Here is a 14,180-nt window from a genome sequence, read left to right as displayed (position 1 = left end):
ACTCAGTTGAGATAATCATTTATTTATTTGGCTCCATCCTTGTTGGTAGTCCTTGCCCTGAGGCGCCTACGACCACCAGAGGTGAAGCAACAGAGGATAGGGAAGAAAGTGGCTGCATGGCTAAGCAGGCACGGAATGTGCAATTGTCTGTGTTTCACAAGTGCTTGCACTTGGTTGAGTTCAATCCTCAAAGCTGATCAAAGGATGCTTCCTTCTATCAGGCCAAACTATCTGTTCTTCTGGTTTAGCTCAGTAGGTCTGCTCTTGGAGAGGTCTTTCCCATCACCTTAGCCCTAACCCTTTCAACTCAGGCTGTCAAGGATTGAACCTGAGAACTTCTGCCTCTCCCAGAAGTTTCCCTCCATGCCATAAAAAAAGCTTCATGGGCTGATTTCTGTACAGTGGTACCTCGGGTTAAGTACTTAATTTGTTCCGGAGGTCCGTTCTTAACCTGAAACTGTTCTTAACCTGAAGCACCACTTTAGCTAATGGGGCCTCCTGCTGCTGCCACGCCACCGGAGCCCGATTTCTGTTCTCATCCTGAAGCAAAGTTCTTAACCCGAGGTACTATTTCTGGGTTAGCGGAGTCTGTAACCTGAAGCGTATGTAACCTGAGGTACCACTGTATATGAGTCCTTTATTAGACAGACAGGAGCAGGCCAGGTTGTCCTTTCTTAACCCCCTGGCCACTTGGCACCCCTAAGTCTTCTACTGGGCCAGGGGATCACACTGATTCTCACTTAACCCGTTCTTCCAAAAAAACAAAGACAGCCCAGCTCATGCAGTTTGAGACAATGATTATTTTATTTTGACACAATTTTCAAGGTGGGATGACCACAGGGGCTGAACAGAGGAGAGCCGTATCTTTTCCTCTTTCCTTGTGCAAGGACAATAGGTCTTTTGCTCTGCAGTTGATACGCTTCTGGGTTCAGAAGTTGGCCTCCGTCCCTCACTGCCATTGATCCAGCTACTTTGTTCTCCCTGCAGGAGTGAAGAATGTCTGCCAGCTTCCCTTCTGCTTCAGTTCTTGTTCTTCAGCTCTCGGGCGAGTTGACAGAGGCCGCAGAATGGACAGCAGGCCATGACCACCCAGTCCTCACAAATGGAGCCCTGGGTTTCGGAAACAAAGAGGCTGAGTTAAAATGGAAGCTTGGGGGCAAGTGAAGTTGTGTAGCTCCCAAGAGACAAAAAACTGGCTTGTAATTGAGACAGAGGCTGAAATTCCTAACCATCTAGGGATTCATTTCGGCCAAACTCAGGCAAATCAGCCTCAGAGCTGGTTCAGCAAAGGCACACCGCCCACACATTGATTATTATAGCACTTAAAAAAAATTGCAAGAGCACTTTACTTTTGAATATGCAATTGTGTTTCCTGTTCTCGTGAGCAAGGTTCATTTTCCCAATGAGTCCCAAAGCAATGATAAAAGTCAATTCAAAAGCAACATCCATCAGGAAAATAAAGGGCACTTCAATTGGGGCATAAGAGAAAACAACTTAGGTGCCAGGCAGGCCTCTCTGGGGAGGGTATTCCAAATACAAGGGGCCACCACAGAAGAGGCCCTCCCTTCCTTTTAATCCCTGCCATCAAATACTGCCAAATGACTAGAATAAAATGGCCCAGGATGTCCTCATGCATATAGTAGCAGCGTAATATGCAGAAGTCAGCAAATAAAGCTTTTAACAAAAAAGAAACACATTGTCACTTGGTGTCTGCGCATCAAGCTGTTGCTAAAAGCCAGACTTCCAATGGTCAGCTGAAAAGTTGGGCAGCCCTAAGGAACTCTAATCATGGTAAGAAAACCAGCAACGGGTAGATGACGATTTACTACTTATACCCAGCCCATCCACCCCTGTTGTGTCTTCCTCCTTGGTAGGTTTCAGGTGCATAACTAGCTTGATAGCTACCAACATATTTTGAGTAAGGATGGGCAAATCTGTCAATTTTGGTTTGTCTCATTTTTTAAATGTTCCCAGTCTTAATTTCTCCACATTTCCACATCAGTTTGCAGGGCTTTTGTTTTTTGAAGTTGCTATGAAACTCATTAACATTTTGATGCAAATTTCTCTTAATATAATTTGTATGCAGTTTTGCCTAATTTACACATTTTTTGCAAAGCAATATTCCCATACATCATGCATTTTTGTATGGCCTTTGCAGTAATATATGCATCTCAATGCACACCTTGCCCTAGTATTTGCATATTTGTTCACATTGCTTGAACTGCGTTGCAACATTCAGAGAAGTGCAAATTTCAAAGGCTGCGTTTTGGTTCGTGCGTTGTGTCAGAAGATGCAAATTGGCAAGGTTTGCTTTTCAACATGAGCTTAATCAGATTCCTCCTCCGTGCCCAATTTTGAACCTATAAAAAGGTATTCATTAAAACAGACTGGGCTTTTCTTTTGGAGCAGAAGAGCAACTCCACCCCAACCCCAACCCTGGCCATCCCATCAGTTCAACTACCACCCCAACCCCTCTCCCCACACCCATCTTTATTTGACTTCCCACATCTCACCTCAATGTGGAATCTCTCGCGCACACTGGTCCGCAGAGCAATGATAGTACCAGGCAGGTATGGGAGGCAGCAGCACTCACCTGCCTGCTCTGACACACGACAGGCAAGGATGCATGGAACGAAGGTACCACAGAGACCTGGAGGAAGGGAGACAGAAGCATTCTGCATGTATCCGGAGGAAGGCAAATGATTTCCAGTGAGGGCTCTGGAAACCAAGTCCTATAATAATAATAATAATAATAATAATAATAATAATAATAATTTATTATTTATACCCCGCCCATCTGGCTGGGCCTCCCCAGCCACTCTGGGCGGCTTCCATAAAAACCAAAAATACAGTAAAATATCACACGTTGAAAACTTCCCTGAACAGGGCTGCCTTAAGATGTCTTCTGAATGTCAGGTAGTTGTTTATCGCTTTGACATCTGCTGGGCGGCTCCCAATTGAGTGCTAAAAACAATACAGCCTTAAATATTAAAAACTTCCCTAAACAGAGCTGCCTTCAGGTGTCTTTTAAAAATAGGATAGCTGCTTATTTCCTTCACATCTGGTGGGAGGGTGTTCCACAGGGCGGGCGCCACTACCGAGAAGGCCCTCTGCCTGGTTCCCTGTAGCTTTGCTTCTCGCAATGAGGGAACCACCAGAAGGCCCTCAGCGCTGGACCCCAGCATCCGGGCAGAATGATGGGGGTGGAGACGCTCCTTCAGGTATACTGGACCGAGGCCGTTTAGGGCTTTAAAGGTCAGCACCAACACTTTGAATTGTGCTCGGAAATGTACTGGGAGCCAATGTAGGTCTTTCAAGACCGGTGTTATATGGTCTCGGCGACCGCCATATAGGGGATATGGATATGTTTAGCTGGGAGAAAAGAAGGTTAAGGGGAGAGATTATAATCCAAAGAGGCTGTCAGGCAAAAGGTGGAGCAGACTTAAAACTGTGGAACTTGCAATTGCAGGAGGTGGTGAAGGCCACCAATTTGGTTGACCACCGGTGCTTTCATAGAATCATGCATTACTTTAAGTACTGTATTTTGCCATGTACAAGACGATATTTCCCCCCAAATTTTTTAAGTTTAAAATTGGGGGTTGTCTTATACATGGAATGTTGCAGTTAATTATTTCTTAATTTTAGGCTCAAAAAATAGGGGGCGTCTTATACATGGAAAAATACAGTAAATGCATGTTTTTGGGTTTTGTTGGCGGGCGGAATGGTCTGGGAGCTAGTTATTCAAAACATGTCTAGTTGCCGTACCGCTCTGACCAGTAGTTTGGGCCAGTTGAATTTAGAGAATTAAAAGGCTGTTTGGTGGAGACAGCGAGATAATAAAAACATCCACTTGGTGGCAGCAGTGAGGTTAAGTAGGAGGAGGGGTTAGCTAAGCTCATGGGCAGGCAAACTAAGGCCCGGGGGCCGGATGCGGCCCAATCGCCTTCTAAATCTGGCCCGCAGACGGTCCGGGAATCAGCATGTTTTTACATGAGTAGAATGTGTTCTTTTATTTAAAATGCATCTCTGGGTTATTTGTGGGGCATAGGAATTTGTTAATTTCTTTTTTTCCCAAAATATAGTCCGGCCCCCGCAAAAGGTCTGAGGGACAGTGGACCGGCCTCCTGCTGAAAAAGTTTGCTGACCCCTGGCTAAGCTGGTTTGCTTGCCTCCCTTTCTTTGCACAGTGCAGGTCGCACTTGCATCCTGTGCTGTTACACCCCAGTTGCAGTCTGTCACTCTGACCACTACACATCACTGTCTCCCAATGCCTAAGCTTCCTGCATAAGCCTAATGCAGAAGATTCCTTCCATCGGCCTGTTTCTTCCTAATGCTTCACCTCATTCTTCCTAATTACTTCTTCCCCTGTATTTTCGTTTTCTTCCCAGTGCCGCTCGCCATTACATTTAGATGCTGAATCTGATGGCAGGGCCCGTGCTATTCCTAATTTCTGCATTGCCCCAAGCAGTTTTAAGTAACAATATAAAAAAGGCACGCACTGTCCATGAGGGAGGTGCCATCTGTTTCGAAGGAACACCAAGTTTCACGGATATAGAAAAATCCTTGGGGGCGAGAGGGGGCCAAACAAACCAACAATAACCCAGTGCAGACGGTGCATGCTCAGTGGGAACAGAATGCTTTTTGACTAGTGGGCGGGGAGAAATGGGTAATAGAGTATCCTGGGAAAGGGCATGCCTGGCTGGGACTCTGTACCAGATCACTCCACACTGTAATGGTTTGCTGCAATTGCCGGTAATAAAAATAGCCTCACGTATTAGCAACAACCAATCCCTCGCCCCTTCTAGGTTGGCTAACTTTTGATTTCAAGAATCTTGCTCTTTTCAGGGAAGGCAGGCAGGGAAAGGGCAGCCCCGTGGATCGATCAGTGGCAAAATCTTGAGTTTCCTGGCTCTTCTGATTGCCTGACAGACAGCTCATTAGCCCTCCTTCCTTCTTCTCATGTACAGCCTACCACTTGAGTGGCAGAAAGGAACTGCTAGCTGCCAACACACACCCCAATTACTCACAGATGCCCATATCGGAACAGCAGTCACACAGGTCTGTATTCCAGGCCCCTTGGTTGCTCAAAGTGTAGCTGGCGCCAACAGCTTGTGGCTGGGCATCGATGATGAACTCCGTCTGGTAGGCCATGTCAGCTCCTGGAAGGTGGAGAGGAGAGGCAGGAGAGCTCCAGTTATTCCCCACCATCAGACCCAGGCCCCAGCTGTGGCATTTAATGTGCTTTGGGTAACAGTGAGCCCTTGGAACCAACCCACTCACAGACCTTCCGGGTGTCCCCATTTTCCAGGGACAGTTCCAGATTTACAGAAGCTGTCCTGGTTAATGATTTGATCCTGAAATGTCCTGCTTTTCTTTAAAGTTAAAGGTAAAAGTACCCCTGACCATTGGGTCCAGTCACGGACGACTCTGGGGTTGTGGCGCTCATCTCGCTCTATAGGCCAAGGGAGCCAGCGTTTGTCTGCAGACAGCTTCCAGGTCATGTGGCCAGCATGACAAAGCCGCTTCTGGTGAACCAGAGCAGCGCACAGAAACACCATTTACCTTCCCGCCAGAATGGTACCTATTTATCTACTTGCACTTGACATACCTTCGAACTGCTAGGTGGGCAGGAGCTGGGGCCGAACAACAGCTCACTCCGTCGGGGGATTCGAACCGCCAACCTTCTGATCGGCTCTGTGGTTTAGACCACAGTGCCACCCGCGTCGCTATCACTTTTCTTTAGGACTTCCCTATTTTCATTAGAGAGGGTATGGAGCTATGCGACCCCCAAGCCAAGGAGATAAGTAACTATACAACATTTAGAAGACATGTGAAGGCAGCCTTGTACAGTATAGGGAAGTTTTTAATTCTTTAATGCTTTGTTTGTTTGTTAATGCTTTGTTTGTTTGTTTGTTTGTTAATGCTTTCCAATGTTTGTTGGAAGCTGCCCAGAGTGGCTGGGGCAACCCAGGCAGAGGGACAGGGTAAAACTAATAAAATGATCATTATCGTTATGGAACAGGACGTCCCTATTTTCTTCGGAGAAAGGTTGGAGGGTATGCAACTCACCAATCCTGGCCTGTATTTTGAGGTTTTTTGCCAGCCCCCTCTCTTTATCTGCATTTAATTATAAACCATAGTTAAGCTTAATTGTGGTTGAAGTGTGAGTGTGCAGTCTGCTGCTCCATGGCGGGGGGGATAATGGCTGTTTCACTCCTTCCCTGCGCCTAACTGCACTGCGGGGAGCTAAGCCATAGCTTCGTTTAGGATTACATGCAAACCCAGGCTCATGGTTTGTTTCCCCCCAAACCATGAGCAGTAGGCCAAGAACAAACCATGGTTACAACTTGTGTTTTGCTTAGAGTGAGACATAAATCCCAGACCTGTGGTTCTGATGTAATTCTAAGCTAAACCATCGCTTAGCACCCGGCAGGAGGAAGAATGAAGCAGCTACAATGTCTGCTGTTTCCTAGCCTTTAAACGATAGTTCAACTTAACCATGACTTTCAAATGCCATGCAAACCAGGCACTGCAACTGCGTACACACTCCTGTTTACTCTGCATCCGGTTGGCTCCCACTCCCACCACTTGGAAAGTGGTGTAAAGTCATGTCGTTCCTCAGCAAATGCTGCCTTTTGATGCATGCCCCCCCCAAGAAACCACCTCCGATCCAAATTGAGAAAAAGTATGAACTAGCTGTGTTTTAAGCTGGTATTGTGTACGCAGCCTGTCTTGCTGCACATCTCCTGATCATTTTTGTGGGGTTTGGTCAAAGGGACCCTTCCCCTGTGGATTGTGGTGGCTCGGTTCTATCCTGCTGCTATCTTTAATGGCCCTCAAAACAACTGCCTTTGCCTCATGGCATCTTGCTAGGGTGGAGGAAGATGGAGACCTGTTGGCATGGCAACAAGGTAGACTCGTGCTCAGACAGCCAATCTCTTGCGGAGATCCTTGTATGACCTCCTCAGGCTGTGTTCCTACAACCGCATCTGCTCAAACAGGCCCCAAACACCCGTTTTTGCTCTTGTTTGAAGCCACGTTGAGATGGTCTTAGCTTTTCGCCTCTCCTTGAGGGTTGCATGGAGACATTTGAGGCAGAAATCTAGCTTGTTCCCAGACAATCTGAGTGAGCATTTTGGGCAAGGCCCCAAATACAAAGTGGAAAAATTATTTCCAAACAATACAGGAAACGCCTTGAGAGGACAAGAAGCTCACACCCTCATAGCAAATATATATGCTCTGCGAAAGAATCTCTCTCTCTCTTTCTCTCTCCCTCTCTCTCTGCTGAAATCTGTGAAAGGAAGAGGTTAAGGATGAGGAAATTGGTCAGAGTCAACAGAGGATGCCTTCAGATTTTCACACAGAACCGCTGTGTACACACCATATATTTAAAACATATTTTTATCCCCCAAAGAATCCTTCTAAACCACTCTGAAAATTATAGCTCTGTGAGTGTGTGTGTGTGTGTGTGTGTGTGTGTGTGTCCTAACAACTCTTAGCAAACTACAGTTCCCAGGAGTCTTTTGGGGTTGTTGATTGTTTAAAGGGATACGAAAGTGTTTTAAATGTATGGTGCAGATGGGCCCTCTGAGTTAATTTGTAAGGAAAGCGACTAACAAATACAATAAATAATAATAAATATGGGCTGCTTGCAAATAAACCAAAAGACTATGGCCACATTCAACCATACATTTAAAGCACTATGATGCCACTCTAAACAGTCATGGCATCACCCAAAGTATTCTGGGAGCTGTAGTTTGCTAAGGGTGCTGTTGGGCGAGACCCATTCCCCTCGCAGAGCTACAATTTTCAGATTGGATTAACAATTACGGTAATCCCTTTTCACAGGGAACTCTGATAGTTGTTGCTCTGTGAGAGGAATAGGGGTCTCCTCAAAACTCTCAGCACCTTTAACGCATTAGAGCTCCCAGAATTCTTTGGAGGGGAAGCCATGTTTGTTTAAAGAAGCACCATAGTGCTTTCAATGCTGGGTATGAATGTGGCCATGTCTCCAATTGTTATGTACTGAAGTTCTCACCCTGGGCCAGCAGGGGGATACTGTAGATAGTTCAGGTCCACATATGCAAATAAGGGATCGAAAGTGACTTTCAGGGATTGGATAGTTACAGAAAGTTGTTACAGTTACGTTGTACTGGAGCTCTATATAAGCAGGCTGGCTGAACCCTTCACTTCAGTTCTGTTCCAGCTTACAAATAAAGAGTTGCTTTGAAGAATCGCTGTGTCGTCTGATATGTCTACCCACTATTTAACACCAATGATCTTGCCTACACGCGGCGCATATCCTTGGTAGTTCTAGCCCTGGGGAACATGTTACGCTGTCAGATAACGTGTGGTTTATCTGAAATGAAAAGGGACCAATGGCGCTGGAGGAAAATTAAGGGTGGAACTATAGTGTGTACAATCCAGCCATTATCAGGAGTTTCTGTCCACGCAGTTTTGATAAAAGAACGGAACTTCCCTTTCATGAGAGCCGGATCGGCTTCGTTTGGGACTGGGCCCAGAACAAGAAAATTATGTGGGAGTTGTGGATATAATAGTAATATACTCGAGAGGACTGGCACGGAACACCATTTTTAATCTGCACGTAAGTCAGCAGTTTATACAGCAACCCTTAGGGCATCTCTTCAAGTTACCTTTCTAAAAGAAAGTGTTGGCTGGTGTCCCAAGCAAGGAAATGTGTCTAAATTATTTACTGTCACCAGAGTTTGCCCTGGCACAAAGGATGTACTCAGGCCTGGAGTACATTTTTTTTGTCTTCTGTTAAGGACAAAGCCTGTGATAGTTTCATCCCACAACTGACTCCTTCCGAGAATTGCCGAAAAGCATATCCGTTTATATTTGCCAGATGTTTTTGTATTTTAAACAAGGTTGCCAAATTTTGAGCAGGGTCTCGATGCAGCCATGCCTTTGACAGAGAGGTTTTATCACTTTTAACTCCATGCTATTAAAAGCTACGGTTGCTGATCTCTATATGTCAAACCTCTGTTAAAAGGATAGTGGCGTTTCTGGCTGCACTTTTTTTATATTATTATTATTGCTCTGCTGGTAACCTCATTTTAAGAGATGTGGATTCATGAAGATGTATCTCCTTAGAGGAGGAAAAACCTCAGGCCACAATAAACTGGTTAGCCTCCAAGGTGCCACCGGATTTTATGGGATAGAAAGTCCTGTTGAAATCAATGAGAATTAAGCACTTAACTGTGCTCAACTGCCACTGAAATCAATGAGCTTAAAAGTCCAATCCTAAAAACGTTTACTTGAAAGTAAATCCCATTGATTTCAATGCAGCTTACTTCAAAGTATCTGTGCTTCAGCTCTCAACACAGTTTAGATTTCTTGGGACTGTAGTGCAGTTCCTGACTTCTGCATGGTACAGGCAGACATGAATGTATGTGCTCCTGGCATTTCTCTTTCAGGGGCTAGTCTACACGACATTCCTTTTTTAAAAAAAAAATAGCTTCTACTGCACAGTTTTAGCATGTATAGTGCTTTACAACCCCCTCCCAGCTGTTATTCTTTGCAATCAGGGCCAGATTTAGGTTTGGTAAGCTACTGAAGGTAATAGCTTTATATGTCCAGCTGTCCTTTCTCAACAACAAATTGTCACTGTTTTGTGTGTTGAATACATGCTATATGGTAATTTATGGACCTAGTAGGTATCTAAAGCCATTTGTACATGCAGAATGTAGGCACCCTATATATATATATAGAAATGAGCAAACCAGTGATATTTTAGGGAGCAGGCTAGCAGGCAGGGCCTGTTACCTACATCATAGTTCCCTAACACAACACAAAACAAAACACTGTTGCTGTATGTAGCTTTTATTTTATTTGGTTTTTTATCTTATATTTTGGAAATGTACATCCGGTTTTTTTCCTTTAAATTTTTTTGGGGACTCCCAGGAGAGTGGGGCCCTAAGCTATAGGGCTTGTTTAGCTTATACGTAAATCTGGCACTGTTTGCAATCGTGTCAAGAAGGCTACACGCCCCCTTTTGCAGATACCAAAAACTGAGGGGTTGTGCAAGGCACACCCAGTGATTCATTGGGTGGGTTACTAGCTTCACAAAGAAATTAAAGCAGTGACCTTTTCCCTCCGGGCATGCATTGGAATATTTCGCATCCTTAGTTTGTGTGCCAGGCAGCCATTAACTGCGTAGGACCAGGGCCGGAAAAAGAGGTGGCAAACCTTTTCAATGGCTCAGCTGGGATTCAAACCCAGTTTTCAAGGAGTTCAGCCGCTGCACCCACCTTGGGGTGTTGTCCATCATCCTTTCTATCTCACTGCACCCAGTGCAGCTGGGTGGCTGTTTATCCATCATTTAAAAGGATATTCCAAGGGGGAAACAGGTGAAAATCTTGTAAATGGGGGGTCCACGGCACGAGACTAGGGGGCTACAGAGGGACGTGAGAAGTGGAGAAAAGAGAGAAGTGACCAGGAATCAAAAAGAAAACAGAAGATCTTAAAAGTTTCCACAGCTTTGGGATAAAGCAAATTTGTTTTTCATGGCATTTCCTACTTCGTATTTGGTAGAATCAGGTTTCAGTCATGTGAATTACCATATTTTTCCATGTATAAGACTAGGATTTTTTCCTAAAAAATAATGTCAAAAATTAGGGGGTGTCTTGTACACGAATAGTGCCGAGGGTGGAGTGGCGATTGGTTGTTGCCACAAAAATAGGGGGCATCTTATACATGGGGGGGGGTCTTATAGACGGAAAAATATGGTGTTTACTCAGTCTAACGTGGAATGACCTTAACATAATGGACAGAGGTGATATTTGTTTATCACTCACAGCAATAGAACCGGATATTTTAAAAAGCTTGGTTTTGGTCATCAAGCACAAGGGTCCCATTGATCGAGAAACTCTTAAAGTATAAATTTTTATGTACAGTAATTGTGTAAATTATAAAAACTATAAATAAAACATGTTCTTTTTACAAAGAAAACATTTAACTAGCTACCTTTCTACTGGTAGAACAGAGAATTCACAGGAAGGAAACGAGATCAGAAGGGGGCCACAGTCGGAAAAAGGTTGAGAAACTCTGCTTTAAACAAAGGACAAAGCAGGCTGCAGATTTGCTGAAATTTTGCATATTCTAATATATATGGATGGGACGCAGGTGGTGCTGTGGGTTAAACCACAGAGCCTAGGACTTGCCAATCAGAAGGTCAGCGGTTCAAATCCCCACGAGAGGGTGAGCTCCCGTTGCTCGGCCCCTGCTCCTGCCCACCTAGCAGTTCAAAAGCACGTCAAAGTGCAAGTAGATAAATAGGTACCGCTCCGGCAGGTAGGTAAATGGTGTTTCCGTGCGCTGCTCTGGTTCGCCAGAAGCGGCTTAGTCATGCTGGCCACATGACCCAGAAGCTGTACGCTGGCTCCCTCTGCCTATAGAGCGAGATGAGCGCCGCAACCCCAGAGTGAGCCACAACTGGACCTAATGGTCAGGGGTCCCTTTACCTTTAATATATATGGATAAATGTAGCTGTAATTAAATCCTCTCATTTAAGCAAATACAATGCATCTCTGACCCCCCTGTCTTTCTTCTTTACAGAGGTGGATTCAAGGTACCTGATAGATGTTTTAAGAGAGCTCTGGGGTCTAAATGCTTTCAGGAAGGAGACTGATTTGCGAAGTGGCCTTCACTAGGCAAAAAGAAGTGTGTGCTGGGGCAAAGTGTCCCAAAAGGGTGTCTTCATGGGAGGCCTAACGGTGCCCACCTGAGTCACATTACATCTTTCCACGAAGAAGATAACCTGAAGTCACTTCTGCAGGTGACTGGTCTCTGCCTAAATAGCCTGAGATAGCCGTGAGACTCCAGGAAACCCACAAAATATTCCTAGGTCTTCCACCTTTACTGGAGCTGCTCTTTGGATTAACAACACAGGTGTGACTTGTCGGAGGAGCATTTTTCCTACTATTGCTTAGCTCTCAGCCTGCTATTTATTTATTTCTGTTCTTTTTTCTATCTAAACCTTTTCCCACGGACTGCAAAAAGATCAAACCTATCCATCCTTAAGGAAATCAGCCCTGAGTGCTCACTGGAAGGACAGATCCTGAAGCTGAGGCTCCAATACTTTGGCCACCTCATGAGAAGAGAAGACTACCTGGAAAAGACCCTGATGTTGGGAAAGATGGAGGGCACAAGGAGAAGGGGGCGACAGAGGACGAGATGGTTGGACAGTGTTATCGAAGCTACCAGCATGAGTTTGACTAAACTGCGGGAGGCAGTGGAAGACAGGAGTGCCTGGCGTGCTCTGGTCCATGGGGTCATGAAGAGTCGGACATGACTAAATGACTAAACAACAACAAAACCTTTTCCTGAGCGGTCTTTTGGGGCTTGCAAGAACAGCTTCCTCCAAGGAAATAAGTTTGTTCTTATCTGTGGTTTCCTCAAGCAAGCCAGGAACAAACCTGCACTGCAGGGAGATGGACTAAATGACGCTCAGGATCCCTCCCAACACTATAATTCTATGATCTCGCCATAGTGGGGAAGACTAGCCAGTTCTTTGCCAGGGTGTCAGCTGTTGATGGGCAACAAAATTAAGATGTGATCTGGGCTGGACAGTTCTTCAGATAGAGGACTCCTTCATGAAAGAGGCATGGCTATTCCAAATGCAGTTCCACTGTTCTTTACCAGGCAATCCTGATCTCACCACTATTAATCCACTTTATGATACCTGAATCAGTCCCCACCCAGTTTTTCCAAGTGTCTTGAACTACAGCTCTCATCACTCCCAGCCGGCCCAGCTGAAGGTTGATCTACATGTTCAGACTATACCAGGCACCTCTCAGTAGTCCCTTTATGTTCCCTTCCTCAGGCACAGCAAGCAACTGAGCAATGCTTGACCAAACAGGAACATTGTCCTTCCACCCATACAAAAATGCACACATCTCCCCAGTGTTGGATCAGCTCAGACATTTTGCAGAAAATAACAGGAGAGACCTGTTGGGTTGTGATCGCCTAGCAACTGCAGACAAGAGGCAAGCTAATGGGGTTGTGGTTCCCAAATTGCATCCAGAATCAGTCTCCAGAATCACCTTCCTTGGAACTTTCCCATGGCAGCTTAGCTTTCTCGGGAGATTGCTTGCTCACTGCTAGGACATTTCTCCTGCAATATGTTCCAGGGGTCTACGACTTTCATGCAATGTGGCAGTGATGCTCACTTAGCTAGCAGTCTGCATGCACCAAGTATGTGCCCTAAACCCACCCCTGCAACATACAAGGGTTACCTGGCAAGCCACACAGGACATATCAGTGTGGAATCACAGAACTGTAGCATTTGGAAGGGACCCACGAAGGTCCTCTAGTCCAGCCCCCTGCAGTGCAGGAATATTTTATCTCCCAACATGGGGCTCGAACCCACAACCATGAGATTAGGAGTCTCATGTGCTACCGACTGAGCTATCCCAGCACTTCCCTCTTAAAGTAGAAAGTCAGAAAATGACTAGACTAGGGAAAGGGCATGTATGCATTTTCCATGTGCTTGGAAGCACATATAAGAAGTCTGAAGGGCAGCACAGAACAGTTTAATGCAAACCACCCCACCCCAAAAGCCATGCATTTGTCATTTAGGTCGCTAGCCTCCCCCCCACCCCAAACACCAGCCCGTCACGAATGGAAAGTTTGCTAATATTTCTGTGAATGCTTTTCTTGCTCACCTGGTTTCCCCCCGCTGGAACTTCAGGTTCTGTGTTGACCAGATGACTTTGGGTAAAGAAACAAGTTGGGTGGGGTTCTGTTGGCGCCTCTTATATATATATGTACTAGGTTGGAAGGGCGGGGAGTGGGGGGAGTAGCAATTTGCTGTGGGGAAGGAGCAGATAAGGGAGAAAACAGCAGCCTGCCTTGGAGCAAATTATTTAAGGTGGAGGAGGGGACCTGGAAATTGGGACATCTGGGAGGTCGGATAAAGTAAGTGGGTGTGCTTTGGGAAATCGCATACAACTTCACACTGGAAAGGGCTTTGGGTATCATTTTCAATCGCAAAAAGAAAGTGAGAAAGCTGGAATGTCCCCCCAAATGTAGCATAACAGGAGACCAACCTGAAAAGCACCAGGTTGCAAACCATCCTGGATGTTAAAGCCCTTCCACCTTTAGTTCATCCAACTGGGCCTGCTAGCCCAATTTTAAAAAATAAAAATAACCAGGGAGTT

The 14,180-nt window shown here is 45.5% G+C and overlaps 1 protein-coding gene across 1 annotated transcript; it reads right to left on the bottom strand.

Annotated features, from left to right (window-relative positions):
* Positions 1-785: 785 nt before the first annotated feature.
* Positions 786-13,864, bottom strand: CNFN (cornifelin). Its single transcript, XM_053397882.1, has 4 exons — positions 13,686-13,864; positions 5,028-5,159; positions 2,514-2,650; positions 786-1,110 (listed from the first exon to the last, which is right to left on the bottom strand). Exons 2-4 carry the CDS (start codon positions 5,149-5,151, stop codon positions 1,021-1,023), a joined length of 351 nt encoding a protein of 116 aa, XP_053253857.1. The 5' UTR covers positions 5,152-5,159; positions 13,686-13,864; the 3' UTR covers positions 786-1,020.
* Positions 13,865-14,180: the final 316 nt, after the last annotated feature.

The sequence above is a fragment of the Podarcis raffonei genome, chromosome 8 (genome assembly GCF_027172205.1).
Source record: "Podarcis raffonei isolate rPodRaf1 chromosome 8, rPodRaf1.pri, whole genome shotgun sequence".
NCBI classification, from domain to species: Eukaryota; Metazoa; Chordata; class Lepidosauria; order Squamata; family Lacertidae; genus Podarcis; species Podarcis raffonei.
The sequence above is the reverse complement of the archived record's forward strand: the minus strand, read 5'-3'. Positions and strand labels throughout refer to the sequence as shown.

Bases quoted from the DNA above. Each gene is read 5' to 3' on its own strand.
- CNFN (XM_053397882.1), bottom strand. From the start codon at position 5,151: ATGGCCTACCAGACGGAGTTCATCATCGATGCCCAGCCACAAGCTGTT. The intron at 2,651-5,027 runs GTGAGTAATTGG...CCCTTCCTCCAG, and splicing joins CTGTTCCGATATGGGCATCT to GTCTCTGTGGTACCTTCGTT. The intron at 1,111-2,513 runs GTGAGATGTGGG...TCCGAAACCCAG, and splicing joins GCGAGAGATTCCACATTGAG to GGCTCCATTTGTGAGGACTG.